We start from the raw sequence: 20,157 nt of genomic DNA on the forward strand, positions 1-20,157 counted from the left end.
CCGACCTCTCCACCCCCCCTCCCGACTCTCCACCCCCCCCTCCCGACTCTCCACCCCCCCTCCCGACTCTCCACCCCCCCTCCCGACTCTCCACCCCCCCTCCCGACTCTCCACCCCCCCTCCCGACTCTCCACCCCCCCTCCCGACTCTCCACCCCCCCTCCCGACTCTCCACCCCCCCTCCCGACTCTCCACCCCCCCTCCCGACTCTCCACCCCCCCTCCCGACTCTCCACCCCCCTCCCGACTCTCCACCCCCCTCCCGACTCTCCACCCCCCCTCCCGACTCTCCACCCCCCCCACTCCCCCCGACTCTCCACCCCCCCTCCCGACTCTCCACCCCCCCTCCCGACTCTCCACCCCCCCTCCCGACTCTCCACCCCCCCTCCCGACTCTCCACCCCCCCTCCCGACTCTCCACCCCCCCCTCCCGACTCTCCACCCCCCCTCCCGACTCTCCACCCCCCCTCCCGACTCTCCACCCCCCCTCCCGACTCTCCACCCCCCCTCCCGACTCTCCACCCCCCCTCCCGACTCTCCACCCCCCCTCCCGACTCTCCACCCCCCCTCCCGACTCTCCACCCCCCCTCCCGACTCTCCACCCCCCCTCCCGACTCTCCACCCCCCCTCCCGACTCTCCACCCCCCCTCCCGACTCTCCACCCCCCCTCCCGACTCTCCACCCCCCCTCCCGACTCTCCACCCCCCCTCCCGACTCTCCACCCCCCCTCCCGACTCTCCACCCCCCCTCCCGACTCTCCACCCCCCCTCCCGACTCTCCACCCCCCCTCCCGACTCTCCACCCCCCCTCCCGACTCTCCACCCCCCCTCCCGACTCTCCACCCCCCCTCCCGACTCTCCACCCCCCCTCCCCGACTCTCCACCCCCCCTCCCGACTCTCCACCCCCCCCTCCCGACTCTCCACCCCCCCTCCCGACTCTCCACCCCCCCTCCCGACTCTCCACCCCCCCCCCTCCCGACTCTCCCCCCCACCCCCCCCTCCCGACTCTCCCCCACACCCCCCTCCCGACTCTCCCCCCACACCCCCCTCCCGACTCCCCCCAACTCCCCCTCCTCTCCTGAAGGTGCTGACTCTCACTGGGGAACAGCTCCCCTGCATCCACCCACCCCACCCCGGTTCGACCCTCAGGCAGAGAGTGTCTGCCGGTCACTTGAGGGGGTGTCTTAGCCAGGCCCCATCCGTTCACCCCCTCCCCCGATGGTCACCCTGTCTAGCAGGGGATCAGAGGGCAGTGATCAGGAGCAGTAACCCTCTTTGACCAAGTGAACCTGTGTGAACACAGCTCAGACCAGTGGCTGGCTCTCGTTTAACCCTGCCCTGCCTGCGGGGGGTGGGGGGGGCTGCAGTTTAAAAATGCCAGCTATTTACCCGCTCAGATCCCCACCATTTCCGATGTTAAAAAGAAAAGAAATAACTTGCATTTATATAGCGCCTTTCACAACCTCAGGACGTCCCAAAGCGCTTTACAGCCAGTGAAGTACTTTTTTGAAGTGTAGTCACTGTTGTAATGTAGAAAACGCAGCCGCCAATCTACGCACAGCAAGCTCCCACAAATAGCAATGTGATAATGACCAGATCATCTGTTTTAGTGACTTTGGTTGAGGGATAAATATTGTCCGGGACACTGGGAAGAACTTCCCAGCTCCTCTTCGAAATAGTGGGGCGGGATCTTTTACATCCACCTGAGGGCAGACGGGGTCTCGGTTTAACGTCTCATCCGAAAGACGGCACCTCTGACAGTGCAGCACTCCCTCAGTACTGGCACTGACGTGTCAACCTCGATTGTGTGCTGAAGTCTCTGGAGTGGGGGCTTGAATCCACAACCTTCTGACTCGGAGGCGAGGGTGGTGCCCACAGAGCCACGGCTGACATCGAAGTGTCTGCAAACTCGCCGCTAATCTTTCCCCGGCTCCTTCTCAAACCCTCCTTATCTTTCAGGAATGCAGCGTTGGAGGGGGAACTGCAGCGAGTGGGCTACAAACCCCCGAAAGCAAGGAAGACCGGGACCACCATCACTGGCCTCATCTTCAAGGTAACTCCTCACCAACATCTAGGGGTCAACAACCCAGCAGGATAGTTCTGGAGTGTCCAGGCATTAAAGATTAATCTCCGGGACACTGGTGTGAGCAAAAACCCAGAAGACAAATCACAGGCGTAATAACGACAGAAAACGCTGGAAAAACTCAGCAGGCCAGGCAACATCCGTGGAGAGAGAAATAGTCAACGTTTCGGGTCAAAGACCCTTCTACAGAACTGAGAGAAAAGGCAGGAAATGAAACAAGGCAGTTTGGGGCTGGGAAATGGGGGAGGGGATGAAAGAGGGGACATTAAGAGATATTCAAGGTGAGACGAGATAGTAATAAGACAGGTAAAGAAACAAACAATGGCTCTAGATGAAGTGTGAAATGCGCTGGCAGAGTGAAAGACAGCTGCCGTGTGGGAGAGAGAGGGAAAAGGCACAAACCAAAAGTGTGGAGAAAAAATATAAAAATATAATCAGAGGGGCGTTGAGAAATATATTGGGCGTTTTTTCTCTCTGTTCTCTCACCCTGGTGTGAGCCTGGGGCAGTAATTAACATGTCATTAACCTCACACCAGGCTGGCCAGCTTGGCAGCTTCAGATTCTGAGCTCCCTATGGGCAGTGTGACGGGGCCTGGTGGTGACAGAGGACCATCGACGTGACTGACTGTTTCTCGTCTTATGTTCTGTAGGACGGGGTGATTCTGGGGTCTGATACCCGGGCCACAGCTGACATGGTTGTTGCTGACAAGAACTGTATCAAGATCCACCACATCGCCCCCAACATCTAGTAAGTGTCGTCCTCGGGGTCAGTCTGTGTCCCACGGTCACAGGCTCGCAATAGCTGTCAAATCGCTCCCTCTAGTGGCCCCACTGCTAATTGACCGCTGCCTTCTAGTCATTAACTTTCCTTAAACAGAAATAGTTAATTAAAATACAGTCAACTAAAAATACCAGTCACTCTCCTTTCAACTCGCTCTGTGTGTCTCGAACACACACTGAATCGCTTCCTCTCCCTGTGATAGTAACCCCTCCCTCTCTCATCCTCTCCCTGTGATATTAACCCCTCGCGCGCGCTCTCCGTGATATTAACCCCTCGCGCGCTCTCTCTGTGATATTAACCCCTCGCGCGCTCTCTCCGTGATATTAACCCCTCGCGCGCTCTCTCCGTGATATTAACCCCTCGCGCTCTCTCTCCGTGATATTAACCCCTCGCGCGCTCTCCGTGATATTAACCCCTCGCGCGCTCTCCGTGATATTAACCCCTCGCTCTATCATCCTCTCCCTGTGATATTAACCTCTCGCTCACTCCATGATATTAATCCCTCTTGCTTTCTCCCTGTGATATTAACCCCTTGCTCTCTCACCCGCTCCCTGTGATATTAACCCCTTGCTCTCTCCGTGATAGTAACCCCTCCCTCTCTTGCCCTGTGATATTAACCCCCTCCCTCTCTTGCCCTGTGATATTAACCCCTCCCTCTCTTGCCCTGTGATATTAACCCCTCGTTCTCGCCCTGTGATATTAACCCCTCCCTCTTGCCCTGTGATATTAACCCCTCTCTCTCGCCCTGTGATATTAACCCCTCCCTCTTGCCCTGTGATAACCCCTCCCTCTTGCCCTGTGATATTAACCCCTCCCTCTTGCCCTGTGATATTAACCCCTCTCTCTCGCCCTGTGATATTAACCCCACCCTCTCGCCCTGTGATATTAACCCCACCCTCTCGCCCTGTGATATTAACCCCACCCTCTCGCCCTGTGATATTAACCCCACCCTCTCGCCCTGTGATATTAACCCCACCCTCTCGCCCTGTGATATTAACCCCTCCCTCTTGCCCTGTGATATTAACCCCACCCTCTTGCCCTGTGATATTAACCCCACCCTCTTGCCCTGTGATATTAACCCCTCTCTCTCGCCCTGTGATATTAACCCCTCCCTCTCGCGCTGTGATATTAACCCCTCGCTCTCGCCGTGAGATATTAACCCCTCCCTCTTGCCCTGTGATATTAACCCCTCGCTCGCTCTCTCTCTCCAGCTGCTGTGGGGCGGGAGTTGCTGCCGATGCTGACGTGACGACACAGATGATCTCCTCCAACATCCAGCTCCACAGCCTGTCGACTGGGCGCAAGCCCCGTGTGGTCATCGTTAACCGGATGCTGAAACAGATGCTGTTCAGGTGTGAGAGCGGTGACAGAGCAGGACGCCTTACATTGCCAATTAGCTGTGGTGGCTCTTTAGTCATTAGAATTAAACAGTGAGGTAGGGGCGACTCCCCTAATGGCTTGGGGGAATAAGTGCACTGCCCTCTGCCGAATGTGCCGGACCAGCAAGATCCCAGCTTATCAGAGGGTAGGGGTCACCAGGGGGATCGGGGAGGCGGGGGGTTGCGTTCACGGGGGCGGCGGCCCAGATTATTTCTATGGGTCTCTCCTGCTCCTCCGGGGCTAACGATATAACTCGGCACTTGCCTTTGCCGAACCTCTTCTCTTCCGTCGCCCACGAGACTGGTCGGAGTAAGCACGGCGCAGGGCTATGCCCAGTTCTGTCCTAAAATGGCTGTCGAGGTCCTATTCATGTCGTAGTACCCCGGTTTTCATATTAAAAGGGACTGACCGCCTGAATCAGGCTGGAGCTTTGGACACCTGGTGGGAGGCCCCTTTCAAAATGGCAGTGGCCTCATCGCCGGTGTTAATGGGACGGAAAGGCCATAGACCTCATTGTGAGGCTGATACTCCCCTGGTTAATGCCTGATGAGGGCTGTGAAAATCAACCCCTCCCTGATTTAAACATAACGTAATCTTTGTCTTGCTGTAGGTACCAGGGGCGCATCGGTGCATCAATTATAGTCGGGGGCGTGGACTGCACTGGACCCCACCTGTACTCGGTGTACCCGCACGGTTCCACGGACATACTGCCCTATGTTTCCATGGGTAAGGAGCAGTTAACACTCGATCTAAAGGATTAATCTACGGCTGCCAAACAGGCCTGGGGTTGGTCACAGGAACTCTGAGAAATTTCAATCGAAAGGGAATTGGATAAATACTTGAAAAGGAAACATTTGCAGGACTATGGGGAGAGAGCAGGAGACCGTTGGATTAATTGGATAGCTCTTTCAAAGAGCCGGCACAGGCACGATGGGCTGAACGGCCTCCTCCTGAGCTGTATGATTCTATGATTTAAAGGTTCTTTAGCCTGCCTGGGTGGGGTGCTGAGCCGTACGAACCCAGGGTCCATCTCTGGAATAACAACAGAAAATGCTGGAAAACCTCCCCCCTTCCCACTGTCCAGGGCCCCAAACACCCCTTCCAGGTGAAACAGCGATTTACTTGTACTTCTCGCAATCTAGTATACTGTATTCGCTGCTCACAATGCGGTCTCCTCTACATTGGGGAGACCAAACGCAGATTGGGTGACCACTTTGCGGAACACCTCCGTTCAGTCCGTAAGGGTGACCCCGAGCTTCCGGTCGCCTGTCATTTTAATTCACCGCTCCATTCCCACTCGGACCTCACCATCCTTGGCCTCTTGTATTGTTCCACGGAAGCTCAACGTAAACTCGAGGAACAGCACCTCATCTTCCGATTAGGCAGTCTGCAGCCTTCCGGACTCGATATCGAGTTCAACAATTTCAGATCATAGCTCGGCCCCCATTTCATTTTCTCTTGTAATTGTTCCACTCCTTTCCCCCCCCCCCCCCCCCCTTTCCTTTTGTTTCTCTCTCACACCTGGCAGCTATCTTTTGCCCTGCCAGTACACTTTACACCTAATCCCAGCCTATTACCATCTTGTCTAGCTTCTAATCTCTTTTACTTCTTTTGTTTCTTTTATTCTTTTGTCCGATCGCAGCCCTGCCTCCGATCCAGTTTCTTTTCTTTCCAGTTTTGAAGAAGGGTCCAACCCGAAACGTCAACTCAAATTTCTCTCCACGGATGTTGCCTGACCTGCTGAGTTTTTCCAGCATTTTCTGTTGTTATTTCGGATTTCCAACATCTGCAGTATTTTGCTATCGTCCATCTCTGGGTCTGTGCTGAGTTCGCTGGGGTTGACTGAGTTGGCCTCGGTGAGGAAACTCAGCCAGGGTTGCCTGCTGCGACCACAGTTGGATGGATTGCGGGAGGTTTTGTCACCTGACCTCCGGCCGCCTCCCCAGGCTCCCGCCATTGGTTACCAGACATGTCAATCATTCTGAAACTCCGCCTTCCTCATTCAAGCGAAAGGTGAACAGACTTTTGTAACCCAATTGGATGATTCTTGACGATCAGTCGAACAGCTATTTTACCCATCTCCCATATTTTTATGACTAAGAAGCTTCCCAATAATTATTCTCCCGGATTTGCTGCAGCAGTGTCCGGGATTTAATCTTTCATTCCTGGAGACTCCAGGATAACCTGGGAGAGTTGACGACCCTAGGTGATGCCCCCTGGTCAAGTAGCCTGGCTAGGCTCACTCGCTAGGCTATGCTTGAAGAATGGGCAGTTGCGTTGGGTACCAGAGGGTGCCCTGTGCCCTGGGACTGCAGCCCAGAGAGAGTCAGCACTTCAGGAAGGGAGGGAGAGAGGGAACGCTTTGACCAGGTCAGGTTTCCTGTCTTGTTTTTCAAACCCTGCCGTGTTGTTTAATTTGGACTGCCCGTGTTGGGGACTCTGGGCAGTCGACCTGTCGCGAGGGTTTTACCGGGACAGTAATCAGTGTCTGTGTGCCTCCTGTCCGGCAGGTTCTGGCGCTGCAGCTGCCATGGCTGTCCTGGAGGATCGTTTCAAGCCAAACATGGAGGTAAGTGACTAACCCGACGGGTATCGAGCGCGCACTGCGTCATCCCCTCCCCCGCTGTCGCCATGGCAACACCTCCAGCCCAGAACCCTCGCGCTCAGCAATCGCTGCTCGGCAAAGCTTTATAAAGGGTTCTGATGGAGAGGCTCTCTCACTATAAGGGGACATTGCACCCGTTTTACACGGGACTTACGCCAATCACTCCACCAATGGGTATGTAAATGAGCTGAGCCAGGAAACGCTGGGGTGAGTACCGCTCCTGACCACTGGATGGTGCAAGTCCTCTTCCATTGGCACATGAGCCAGAGCTGGATGAGAAATTCTTGGTGTCCTGGATACCAACACATTTGAGGTCGGTCTCCCCGCTGCCCTCCAGCACACCTGTAGCACCATCCACCACTGTCCCCAGCACCCCCACCCCCTCCAGCACCATGAAAATGCAGATGGATAAAAAAATACGTGAAGAAATAGGCCATAGAATGTTTGCACGCTGCGTTACTAATATAGTGATTATCACAGTACCTTGTACTACTGCGCTTGCTTGCATCTTTTCTGTGTTATGGTGAGTTGCCCATGGTTACTCCAGCCCTGGGTCCTGGATAACTCCAGCCCTGGGTTATTCCAGCCCTGGGTTACTCTGTGCCCTGGGTTACTCCGGCCCTGTGCCCTGGGTTACTCCGGCCCTGGGCCCTGGGTAACTCCAGCCCTGGGTTACTCCGGCCCTGGGTTATTCCAGATCTGGGCCCTGGGTAACTCCAGCCCTGGGTCCTGGGTTACTCTGGCCCTGGGTTACTCCAGCTCTGGTTTACACTGGCCCTGGGCACTGGGTTACTCCAGCCCTGCTTACACTGGCCCTGTGCCCTGGATTACTCCGGTCCTGGGCACTGGGTTATCCAGCCCTGGGTTACTCTGGTCTTGGGCACTGGGTTACTCCAGTCCTTGGTTACACTGGCCCTGGTCCCTGGGTTACTCTGGCCCTGGTTACTCCGGCCCTGGGTTACTCCGGCCCTGGGACCTGGGTTAATTGATCCCCTGGGCACTGTGTGGAATCTCAGCTCCCAGTTATCTCTAAGGCTGGTTATCTGTCTCTAGGAGGAAGCAGCCAAGCAGCTGGTCCGTGAGGCCATCATAGCCGGAATATTCTGTGACCTCGGCTCCGGGAGTAACGTTGACCTCTGCGTCATCACCGAGAACAAGACGGAGTTTCTCCGTGCTGTCGACAGTCCCAACAAGAAGGGCACAAAGTAAGTACCCAGCTCCCAGGGGCATTCATCAGAAGAACAGGGACCATCCTGGGGCATTGTGGGGGCAAATCTTTATAAACAGGGGCATGGAGTACAAGAGTAAGGAAGTTACGCTGAATCTTTATAAAACACTGGTTAGGCCTCAGCTCGAGTATTCTGTCCAATTCTGGACACCACACTTTAGGATGGATGCCAAGGCCTTGGAGAGGGTGCAGAAGAGATTTACTAGAATGGTACCAGGGTTGGGGGACTTCAGTTATGTGGAGAAGCTGGAGTTGTTCTCCTTAGAGCAGAGAAGATTAAGAGGAGATTTAATAGAGGTGTTCTGAAGTTATTTAAAATTATGAAGGGGTTTAGTAGAGTAGATCGGGAGAAACTGTTTCCACTGGAAGGAGGGTCGATAACCAGAGGACACCGATTTAAAATAATTGGTAAAAGAACCAGGGGGGAGATGAGGAGAATTATTTTTACGCAGCGAGTTGTTGTGATCTGGAATGCGCTGCCTGAAAGGGCGGTGGAAGCAGATTCAATAGTAACTTTCAAAAGGGAATTGGATAAATACCTGAAGGGGATAAATGTGCAAGGCTATGGGGAAAGAGCAGGGGGAGTGGGACTGATTGAAAAGCTCTTTCAAAGAGCCGGCACAGGCACGATGGGCCGAATGGCCTCCTTCTGCGCTGTCTCATTCTATGACTCCCCGCCCCCACCCCCCCTTGGATCCTGTTAACTTCTGCTGTCGTTTCCTGCAGGGAGGGTGTGTATCGCTACAAGAAGGGCAGCACTGCTGTGCTGACGGAAACAGTCACTCCGTTAGAAATTGAGCTGGTGGAGGAGGTTGTGCAGAGGATGGACACTGAGTAACAAGAAGCATCCCATCATCTCTCCTGGATCCAGCAGAAGGATCGAGACAAGAAATTCCTGTTCAAAACAAAATGATTTTGTATTTGGCAGTAGATTCCTACCATGTGATTGCACACACATTGTATCCTGATAGATTGTATCCTTAACACATTGTATCCAGCATGTGTACTGTGCAAATTTAGTCTCCAAATAAAGGAACCTTCAGGAGAGCAAGGGATGGTGATGTGGATGTTAACATCTGTCTTATTTGCATCTGAGGAGGAGAACCACATGTTTGCAAAACATACAGCTTTTATTGATCAACTGAAGCAGAGATACAACAATCTGAAATGCTTCATTAATCTTTAATAAGTGGTGATTTGCTTATTAAGTACCGGAATATATTTACATACTTTCATCAGCGTCAGACGTTTATTAAAAATTACGAGAGAAAAGAATGATCGTTCGGAAACCCGGGCAGGCGGGCAGCCGACTTCAAACGCAGTATTTCCAGAAGCAGTCGGAGAAGTTGTTACGTTTCTTGTATTGTTTTCTGCCCTTTCCAGTGAGGAGGCTGCCTAACTCTGGCTGTGCTTTCCTCCCATGTAGAATCTGCAGAGAGAATCAGAATAGACACTGGTTCGAGGGTTCGAAGGATCTTTTACATTTTCATTTTTACTGGCCCTTCTTGCATTGTATTTCCAATCTCCACTGCAACTCTGCACCCACCCGACCCCCTCCTAAATCTCTACCTAACCCCACCCCCACCCAAATCCCTACCCAACCCCACCCCGGCCTGCACCTAACCCCACCCAAATCCCTACCCACCCTGCCCTGCACCCACCCCCACCCCCACCCCAGCCTGCATCCAACCCCACCCAAATCCCTACCCAAAACCACCCCTGCCTACACCCAACAGATGGCACTGACTCTTGTGGGCACAGTTCCAAAGGTTCCTGACACCATGCTTGCCTCACCCGCATGTCCACCCTTCATGGGTGAACCGAGACGGTGAGTATAAGCAGGCTATTCAATTGTGAAGGCACTACCCATCAGGTTAGATACAGAGTAAAACTCCCTCTACACTGTCCCATCAAACATTCCCAGGGCAGGTACAGCACGGGTTAGGTATAGAGTAAAGCTCCCTCGACACTGTCCCATCAAACACTCCCAGGAGAGGTGCAGGTGAGGGGATACAGACAGAGCTGATCGAACGTGAGGGGCTAACACACAGGTGTGCTGACTCTAAAAGTGATGGTGCCTCAGATTTCTCTCCCATGTTCTGAACACTCACCTCTTTCAAGTTTCCGGAGTGCGTGTCACTGATTTCCCTCAGACCTGTTAACAAGGAAGGAAGATTCAGTTCAACTCCTGGACACAACAAATGGAGGAGACCCCACAGCTTAATCCTCAGAGCCCACAGCAGGTGAAGGGATGAGTCTGTGGTGTAAAGAGTGTCCACAGAGGGCAGCAGAGGATAAATCTTGTAAATCTGGATTACTGGTGTGAAGCTTCCCTTGATGGGAGAAGATGGCAATGCATCGAATCTCCAGGTCACACTGAATCCGATCCAGTACAGCACGGGTTAGATATAGAGTAAAGCTCCCTCTACACTGTCCCATCAAACACTCCCAGGACAAGTACAGCATAGGTTAGATACTGAGTAAAACTCCCTCTACACTGACCCATCAAACACTCCCAGGGTAGGTACAGCACGGGTTAGATACAGAGTAAAGCTCCCTCTACACTGTCCCATCAAACACTCCCAGGGTAGGTACAGCACGGGTTAGATACAGAGTAAAGCTCCCTCTACACTGTCCCATCAAACACCCCCAGGGCAGGTACAGCACGGGTTAGATACAGAGTAAAGCTCCGTCTACACTGTCTCATCAAACACTCCCAGGGCAGGTACAGCACAGGTTAGATACAGAGTAAAGCTCCCTCTACACTGTCCCATCAAACACTCCCAGGGCAGGTACAGCACAGGTTAGATACAGAGTAAAGCTTCCTCTACACTGTCCCATCAAACACTCCCAGGGCAGGTACAGCACAGGTTAGATACAGAGTAAAGCTGTAAAGCTTCCTCTACACTGTCCCATCAATCACTCCCGGGGCAGGTACAGCATAGGTTAGATACAGAGTAAAGCTCCCTCTGCACTGTCCCATCAAACACTCCCGGGGCAGGTACAGCACAGGTTAGATACAGAGTAAAGCTCCCTCTACACTGTCCCATCAAACACTCCCGGGGCAGGTACAGCACAGGTTAGATACAGAGTAAAGCTCCCTCTATACTTTCCCACCTCAGAAGATGAGGACCCTCTACTGCACCATCGTGGCCATTGTTTCCATTTCCTGCACAAGCCATTCTGTAGCCATGTTGATAAGGTTACCAACTAGTAGTGAAGTAGAGGCAGATGTATTGCCAATAAAAACTAGACTGAGACTGTCCAAACTCATATCACTTACAGTCGGCAAACATGGGAGATTTTCAGTGCATTATTCTGGCTTGTTTCAAACTCAGATCCCAGATTTGCAGTACTGATTCCCCACTACTAGGTGTCACCAGCATTCTTAGTGAACACCAGGGTAACATCCTGAACACAAGACTTGCTAAAGACATCTAGGGGCCAGGCATTGTAACTGCACCATGTGTCAGCCCTGCTTCACTTTGGCTATCTAAACTCAGGGTGAGAGTGGAAGTGGAGCTAGGTTCTTGGGGCCCGCAATCGGGGGACGGTACCATTCTTATATTGTTCAGCAGCTTCTAGATCTCTGATGGCATCATAGAGGCTGTCCTTGGGCATCACAGCGGGTGGGCTCCACAGAAGGAAGGTACTGTCCAAGCTTTGCAAATCGTCCAGATTTAAGGCCTGATTTTCCTCGCTGGACGCTGGAAGGAAATTATTTGAGTATTAGAACATCGGAAGAGCAAAGGCCATTCGGCCCATCGTCCCACTCCATCCAGAGCCCACATCTCATTATTGTATCTCAGACCCACCACCTGCTAGCCCTCTACTTTATGAAACACTAAGTTCCTTCACCCACCTCGCTGCAATATCTCATATTAAGATCTCATCTTATATAACCTTGCAGTTAATATTTTCTAACCCTCAATCCCATGCTCAACAGATATCAATCCAGCTCCTTATTTAAAGGTTTCAACTGACTAAAAACCAATTCCTTTCTTCAGGTGTTGGTTCCTCACGTCCACTGTCCTGTGGGAATTATTTTTCCTCTGATTTCTAACCTTGCTCAGATGATGTAGTAGAGTCAATGTCCACAGAAATGTACCCCATTGAGAGTCAGTGTCTGTGGGACTGTACCCCAGTGAGAGTCAGTGCCTGTGGAACTGTACCCCAGTCAGTGTCTGTGGAACTGTACCCCAGTGAGAGTCAGTGTCTGTGGAATTGTACCCCAGTGAGTGTCAGTGCCTGTGGAACTGTACCCCAGTGAGAGTCAGTGTCTGTGGAATTGTACCCCAGTGAGAGTCAGTGTCTGTGGAACTGTACCCCAGTGAGAGTCAGTGCCTGTGGAACTGTACCCCAGTGAGAGTCAGTGTCTGTGGAACTGTACCCCAGTGAGAGTCAGTGTCTGTGGAACTGTACCCCAGTGAGAGTCAGTGTCTGTGGAACTGTACCCCAGTGAGAGTCGGTGTCTGTGGAACTGTACCCCAGTGAGTGTCAGTGTCTGTGGGACTGTACCCCAGTGAGAGTCAGTGTCTGTGGAACTACCCCAGGGAGAGTCAGTGTCTGGGGAACTGTACCCCAGTGAGAGTCAGTGTCTGTGGAACTGTACCCCAGGGAGAGTCAGTGTCTGGGGAACTGTACCCCAGTGAGAGTCAGTGTCTGTGGAACTGTACCCCAGTGAGAGTCAGTGTCCACAGAACTGTACCCCAGTGAGAGTCAGTGTCTGGGGAACTGTACCCCAGTGAGAGTCAGTGTCTGGGGAACTGTACCCCAGTGAGAGTCAGTGTCCACAGAACTGTACCCCAGTGAGAGTCAGTGTCTGGGGAACTGTACCCCAGTGAGAGTCAGTGTCTGTGGAACTGTACCCCAGTGAGAGTCAGTGTCCACAGAACTGTACCCCAGTGAGAGTCAGTGTTTGGGGAACTGTACCCCAGTGAGAGTCAGTGTCTGGGGAACTGTACCCCAGTGAGAGTCAGTGTCTGTGGAACTGTACCCCAGTGAGAGTCAGTGTCCACAGAACTGTACCCCAGTGAGAGTCAGTGCCTGTGGAACTGTACCCCAGTGAGAGTCAGTGTCTGTGGAACTGTACCCCAGTGAGAGTCAGTGTCTGTGGAACTGTACCCCAGTGAGAGTCAGTGTCTGTGGAACTGTACCCCAGTGAGAGTCAGTGTCTGTGGAACTGTACCCCAGTGAGTGTCAGTGTCTGTGGGACTGTACCCCAGTGAGAGTCAGTGTCTGTGGAACTGTACCCCAGGGAGAGTCAGTGTCTGGGGAACTGTACCCCAGTGAGAGTCAGTGTCTGTGGAACTGTACCCCAGGGAGAGTCAGTGTCTGGGGAACTGTACCCCAGTGAGAGTCAGTGTCTGTGGAACTGTACCCCAGTGAGAGTCAGTGTCCACAGAACTGTACCCCAGTGAGAGTCAGTGTCTGGGGAACTGTACCCCAGTGAGAGTCAGTGTCTGGGGAACTGTACCCCAGTGAGAGTCAGTGTCTGGGGAACTGTACCCCAGTGAGAGTCAGTGCCTGTGGGACTGTACCCCAGTGAGAGTCAGTGCCTGTGGGACTGTACCCCAGTGAGAGTCAGTGCCTGTGGGACTGTACCCCAGTGAGAGTCAGTGTCCACAGAACTGTACCCCAGTGAGAGTCAGTGTCTGGGGAACTGTACCCCAGTGAGAGTCAGTGTCTGGGGAACTGTACCCCAGTGAGAGTCAGTGCCTGTGGGACTGTACCCCAGTGAGAGTCAGTGTCTGTGGAACTCTACCCCAGTGAGAGTCAGTGTCTGTGGAACTGTACCCCAGTGAATGTCAGTGTCTGTGGAACTCTACCCCAGGGAGAGTTGGTATCTTCAACAACAACAACCTGCAATTATATAGCACATTTAACATAGTAAAACATCCCATGGCGCTTCACAGGAGCGATTATCAAACAAATTTTGAAACCAAGGCTCATCAGGAGATATTGGATCAGGTGAGAGGTCGCTTTTAAGTAGCGTCTTAACTCTTTTGTAGAGAGTTGAAGAGGTTTAGGGAGGGAATTCCAGAGCTTAGGGCCTAGGCAGCTGAAGACACGGCCGCCATTGGTGGAGCGATTAAAATCAGGAATGCGCAAGTGGTCAGAATTGGAGGAGCGCGGAAATCTCAGAGGGTTGTAGGCAATGTTCCCTCTTATATTTTTTGCGGAGCCCCTCATCTCAAGATCAAAGAGGACACCAAGGTTGCGAATGGTCTGGTTCAGCCTCAGACAGTGGCCAGGGAGAGCGATGGAGTCGATGGCCAGGGAACGGAGTCTGTGGCGGGGACCAAAGACAATGGCACTGGTCTCCTCAATATTTAGTTGGGAGGAAATTTCTGCTCATCCAGAGGTGGTGGTGAGGTGGAGCTGAATATTGTCAGCGTACTTGTGAAACCTGATATTGTGTTTTCGGATGTTGTCGCCAAGGGGCAGCATATAGATGAGTAATAGGAGAGGGCCAAGGATAGATCCTTGGGGGACTCCAAAGTTTATGGTGCAGGGACAGGTAGAGAAGCCACTGCAGGTGAATCTCTGGCTACAACTGGATGGATAGGAATGGAAATAGGTGAGGGCAGTCCCACCCTGCTGGACGACGGAGGAGAAGTGCTGGGGAGGATGGTGTGGTCAACTATGTCAAAGGCTGCAGACAAGTCGAGAAGGATGAGAACATAAAAACATAAGGAATAGGAGCAGGAGTCGGCCATTCGGCCCCTCGAGTCTGCTCCGCCATTGAATAAGATCATGGCTGATCTTCTACCTCAACTCCACTTTCCTGCACTATCCCCATATCCCTTGATTCCCTTAATATTCAAAAACCTATCGATCTCTGTCTTGAATATACTCAATGACTGAGCCTCCACAGCCCCCTGGGGTAGAGAATTCCAAAGATTCACCACCCTCTGAGTGAAGAAATTTCTCCTCATCTCAGTCCTAAATGGCCGACCCCTTATTCTGAGACTGTGACCCCTAGTTCTAGACTCCCCAGCCAGGGGAAACATCCTCCCTGCATCTACCCTGTCAAGCCCTGTAAGAATTTTGTATGTTTGAATGAGATCACCTCCCATTCTTCTAAACTCTAGAGAATATAGGCCTAGTCTACTCAATCTCTCCTCATAGGACAATCCCCCCATCCCAGGAATCAGTCTGGTGAACCTTCGTTGCACTCCCTCTATGGCAAGTATATCCTTCCTTAGGTACGGAGACCAAAACTGTACACAATACTCCAGGCGTGGTCTCACCAGGGCCCTATATAATTGCAGTAAGACGTCTTTACTCTTATACTCAAATCCTCTTGTAATAAAGGCCAACATACCATTTGTTTTCCTAATTGCTTGCTGTACCTGCATGTTAACTTTCAGTGATTCATGTACAAAGACACCCAGGTCCCTCTGAACACCAACATTTCCCAATCCCTCACCATTTAAAAAATAATCTGCTTTTCTATTTTTCCTACCAAAGTGGATAACTTCACATTTCTCCACATTATATTCCATTTGCCATGTTCTTGCCCACTCACTTAGCTTGTCTATATCCACTTGCAGCCTCCTTGCATCCTCCTCACAACTTACATTCCCACCTAGCCTAGCTTTGTATCATCAGCAAACTTGGATGGATTACATTTGGTGAGGAGTAATAGTTTGCTATGGTCACAGTCACATAGGAGGTCACTTGTGACTTCAACAATGTAGGGAAGAAATGGAAGAAAAAATTGCCATCTTAAATCAAAGCTGTTAATATTTTGATTCTTAAATTCCAATTGAAAATAAAAGGGACACAAAACAAAAAGAAACCTTCCACCAAACCTCTGCTCCCTGAATCAGAGAGGAAGTCCCACACTCACCGCAAACTGGGTGAATTTATACTGGATATTAAATATTAATCTTCTCATCTCTCAGCATTCTGCAATAATGCTGAAAGCTCAGGGTTTGAAGCCACTGATCTGTATTTTTAGTTTAACACTGGTAATTACATTTGGTAGGGAGTAAATGGATTAGTAACTTTATCTTAGCAACTGAACTCTGCCCCCAGCCCGAGAACTATGATTACAGTTCATCAAACAAACAGGGAAATGGAAATTTGAACCAAATGTGAGAGAGAAGAAGGTTTAACTGAAACTGCACCACCTTCAGAACCAGATCTGAAACTCAACTTTGGACTATCCAATCCCAAGCACCAAAAAACAGATTAAAACACATCTTAACTCCATCCTATTCAGGAATTCTGCACACATTAAAAGCACCAGAAACATTATTGTTTAACTTAATTATAAACTCCAGACTTAATTAACTTTAACACTTTAATATACAAACTTATACAAGAATAGTTATCATCTATAACACATAATAATACAGAAATAAAATACAAAGAATGAACTTCCATTTATATAGCGCCTTTCACCACCCCTGAACGTCCCAAAGCGCTTTGCAGCCAATTAAATACTTTTGAAGTTGTAATATAGGGAACGCAGCAGCCAATCTGCGCACAGCAAGATCCCACAAATGATAATGGCCAGATAATCTGTTTTAGTGATGTTGGTTGAGGGATAAATATTGGCCAGGACACTGGGGAGACTCCCCTGCTCTTCTTCTAATAGTGGCCGCAAGATCTTTTCCGTCCACCTGAGAGGGCAGACGGGGCCTTGGTTTAACGTCTCATCTGAAAGGCGGCACCTCCGACAGTGCAGCACTCCCTCAGTACTGCACTGGGAGTGTCTTTACATGGCACTTCCTATTATATTGCGGTATGGAGATGAGTGAATGATGATGGTGACACTGGACAGGGTTCAGTAGAAGTTGTCCTCTTCGCCCCACCTGCCCTCCTCCAGCTGTCCCCGCTTACCTGCTCTGTACCTGGAGTCTGCAATGGGCAGAGCAAAGACACAGGATCCACTGAGAAGCAATGCACCAGCTAAAAGCACCAAGGACATCATGATGAAAAGAGACTGAGAGACAATGAGAGAGTGAGAGAGTGAGAGAGAGAGAGCAGAGGTGTACACCCAGCACTGAAAACACACCTTTATATAACCCTGCAGTCCCCTCCCCCTCACAAAAAACATAGCAGGATCAATAAAATACTATTTTATTACCTTGAGGTGTTAAATCCAATCAGCGCTTCATTCTAACTCAGTTTCAAGGATAAAACAAGAAAGCAGATGGGACACAGATTTACTGCCCATCACCAACAGTCAAAAATGATAAACCCATCAAATTTACTTCTCCCCGTCCAGTCCCGGGTTTAAAGAGTTATTTATCATCACAAGCTCAGTGACGCAGATATATCCAACAGTTTTTGACATGATTTGCAGTTATTATTGAATTAATTAATTGTTACTTTTTTTTAAAAATTGCAGATGTTGCATTGAGAGTCTCTTAAAGAGCCCGCTCCCTCTCTGCTCGCCTTCCCATATGCTGCTCTCAATCAATCCAACAATTTTATAAAGCTCCACCCCCCATCTACTTCAATTCTTTTTCTTCATTTAAGAATGTCAGTGTTTATGCTCCACATGAGCCTCCTCCCGCCCTACTTCATCTCAACCTATCAACATATCCTTCTATTCCTTTCTCCCTCATGCGCTTATCGAGCTTCCCCTTAAATGCATCTGTGATATTTGCCTTAACTATTCCTTGTGGTAGTAGGTTCCACATTCTAACCACTCTCTGGGTAAAGAAGTTCCTCCTGAATTCATTATTGGATTTATTAGTGACTATCTTATATTTGCGGCCCCTAGCTTTGGACTCCCCCCACAAGTGGAAACATTTTCTCTACGTCTATCGAAACTTTCATAATCTTAAAGACCTCTATCAGGTCACCCCTCAGCCTTCTCTTTTCTAGAGAAAAGAGCCCCAGCCTGTTCAGTCTTTCCTGATCGTTGTATCCTCTCCGTTCTGGGATCATCCTTGTAAATCGTTTTTGCACTTTTTCCAGTGCCTCTACATCCTTTTTGTAACATGGAGATGAGAACTGTGTACAGTGCTCCAGGTGTGGTCTAACCAGGTTTCTAGATAAGTTTGATATAACTCCTCTGCTTTTCAATCCTATTCCTCTAAAAATTAAACCCAGTGCTTTGTTTGTATTTTTTATGGCTTTGTTAACCTGTGTTGCTACTTTTAATGATTTATGAATCTGCACCCCCAGATCCCTCTGCTCCCCAACCCCTTTTAGCCCCTTATTTTCTATTTCAGCACAGACTAGGGATGACACCTGACACCCTCCTGGTCTGTTTAACTCAGTTCCACAAAACTGCACTAGCCTGGGAACTCAATGCGGGTTATTGCCTATGTGTCTATGTGTCATAACTCAGCTTCATCATATAATACAAGCATTTAAAAAAAATTAACTTCAGATAAAACTACAACATATAGAGATTAAAGTAGTAAAGTAGGATGGCCAATGGCCAGTCAAGTTTAATTTCTCCAACTTTTGCAGCTGCTCGCTTGGCTCTGTGTCCAATTACCTCTGGTATCTTTTAATAAAATACAAAATAGATGCACCCAGCCACACCTGCGCCTGCATGTCCAAACTAATATTTCTGCTGTTATAAGGAGTAATAAATATGTAACATTGGTGTGAATAAATGATTTTTAGATGCGTGTCCTGTAATAAATATGCTAAAACGGAATTTATAAATGAAGTCAAAGGAAAATTGAGATAAAGAGTAAAAGGAACACAATGTGACCTTTTGTTGGACTTCTAAATCATGGGGCTGACAGCGAGGGTGGATGAATCTATGTGTTGTCACCAGAGGAAAAAGGAACTGACCCTTTCCCTGCCAACTGCTTCCATGATTCCTGCCAGTTGGAAAAGGGCATCTGGAAATGTCATTTTTGTGTCTCATCCCTTAGTTCCTCTCGTCTCCTGAAGGCACTGGATTTTGATGGGATGCAATTCCAAAGGTGCGGGTAATAATTGGTAACTTCACTCACAACTGTTTCTTCCTCGCATGTTTTTTTTCAGTCATTCTCAGGATGTGGGCATCACTGGCAAGGCTGGCATTTATTGCCCATGCCTAGTTGCCCTGTACAACTGAGTGGCTTTTATTGCCCATGCCTAGTCACCCTGTACAACTGAGTGGCATTTATTGCCCATGCCTAGTCGCCCTGTACAACTGAGTGGCATTTATTGCCCATGCCTAGTCGCCCTGTACAACTGAGTGGCATTTATTGCCCATGCCTAGTCGCCCTGTACAACTGAGTGGCTCGCTCGGCCCATTTCAGAGGGCAGGTAAGAGGCACCCACCTTGGTGTATCTCTGGGTTGCTAATCCAGTACCATAACTAGTAACAGACTAACATACTAGTTATCAGCCATTCCTTTACTATGAGCCAGGGGTGTATCCATCCTGGGCTATACTGCAGATGATGCAGAGATATCCTATAATCCAAGCATGTGAGGAGAACCTCCAAAGCACTTGGGCCCAAAGTATTCCCCAGACAAAGGAAACTGGTTATGGCAACAGATTCCCACCTGTCACCTCCTGACTATTCCGTCCTCAGCTGCCTATCCGTGCCCAAGATGGCAATCCTCTGCTGAAGGTTGCCATTGTGAGTCATCCGGGAAGATCACGGCCCATCTCTGGTGGCCCCAACATACCCCCTTCCCCCCCCATCCAAAGTTGCATCTGGGTCTCCTGACTGCATTACTGCAGATAAGTTGATGCACCAATGCCATTGGGGTGATGCACCAGCGCAGATAGTGTGATGCACCAGTGCAGATACTGCAATACACCAGGGCAGATAGGGTAATGCATCAGTGCCATGGGGTGATGCGCCAGTGCAGATAGTGTGATGCGCCAGTGCAGCAAGGGTGATGTGCCAGTGCAGTTGTGAGGCCCAGACAGAACACTGGGGGGTGAGGCTCCTCAAAAACATCAGCATACAGGAGCCGGGAGAGCGAGAACCAAGGCTGTAATACGAACTGCTTTAATGGTTGGTTCTTCCTCACCCAAACAGTTTTCTCTTGGTTTACACTGACTGGCAAAGAATCATAGACTCATATAGAATAGTACAGCACAGAAAGAGGCCAGTCGGCCCATCGAGTTTGCGCCAGCTCTTTCGAAGAGCAAACCAGGTA

At 50.4% G+C, this 20,157-nt stretch overlaps 1 protein-coding gene and 1 pseudogene across 2 annotated transcripts in view; one reads left to right on the forward strand and one right to left on the reverse strand.

Moving 5' to 3' along the window:
* Positions 1 to 9,121, forward strand: part of LOC147100692 (proteasome subunit beta type-7-like) — a 12,074-nt pseudogene extending 2,953 nt beyond the window's left edge. The window contains exons 2-8 of the transcript XR_015073537.1: positions 1,957 to 2,050; positions 2,731 to 2,828; positions 4,073 to 4,213; positions 4,852 to 4,967; positions 6,752 to 6,810; positions 7,900 to 8,051; positions 8,801 to 9,121. The product of XR_015073537.1 is annotated as a proteasome subunit beta type-7-like (transcript). The remainder of the gene's footprint in view (positions 1 to 1,956; positions 2,051 to 2,730; positions 2,829 to 4,072; positions 4,214 to 4,851; positions 4,968 to 6,751; positions 6,811 to 7,899; positions 8,052 to 8,800) is intronic.
* A 64-nt stretch (positions 9,122 to 9,185) lies between these two features.
* On the reverse strand, positions 9,186 to 11,875 carry uts2b (urotensin 2, beta). The gene is made up of 3 exons (XM_085967198.1): positions 11,632 to 11,875; positions 10,186 to 10,229; positions 9,186 to 9,503 (listed from the first exon to the last, which is right to left on the reverse strand). Exons 1-3 carry the CDS (start codon positions 11,693 to 11,695, stop codon positions 9,387 to 9,389), a joined length of 225 nt encoding a protein of 74 aa, XP_085823324.1. The 5' UTR covers positions 11,696 to 11,875; the 3' UTR covers positions 9,186 to 9,386.
* Between the last annotated feature and the right edge of the window lie 8,282 nt (positions 11,876 to 20,157).

Source organism: Somniosus microcephalus, chromosome 25 (assembly GCF_052327205.1).
Source record: "Somniosus microcephalus isolate GS21.2 chromosome 25, FLI_Smic_1.0, whole genome shotgun sequence".
Lineage (NCBI taxonomy): Eukaryota > Metazoa > Chordata > Chondrichthyes > Squaliformes > Somniosidae > Somniosus > Somniosus microcephalus.

What these genes read in the sequence shown, in the direction of transcription:
- uts2b (XM_085967198.1), bottom strand. Translation starts at nt 11,695, where the DNA reads ATGCCCAAGGACAGCCTCTATGATGCCATCAGAGATCTAGAAGCTGCT. An exon ending in TGCTGAACAATATAAGAATG is followed by an intron (nt 10,230 to 11,631) that starts GTACCGTCCCCC and finishes CCTTGTTAACAG; the next exon opens with GTCTGAGGGAAATCAGTGAC. An exon ending in ACTCCGGAAACTTGAAAGAG is followed by an intron (nt 9,504 to 10,185) that starts GTGAGTGTTCAG and finishes TTCTCTCTGCAG; the next exon opens with ATTCTACATGGGAGGAAAGC.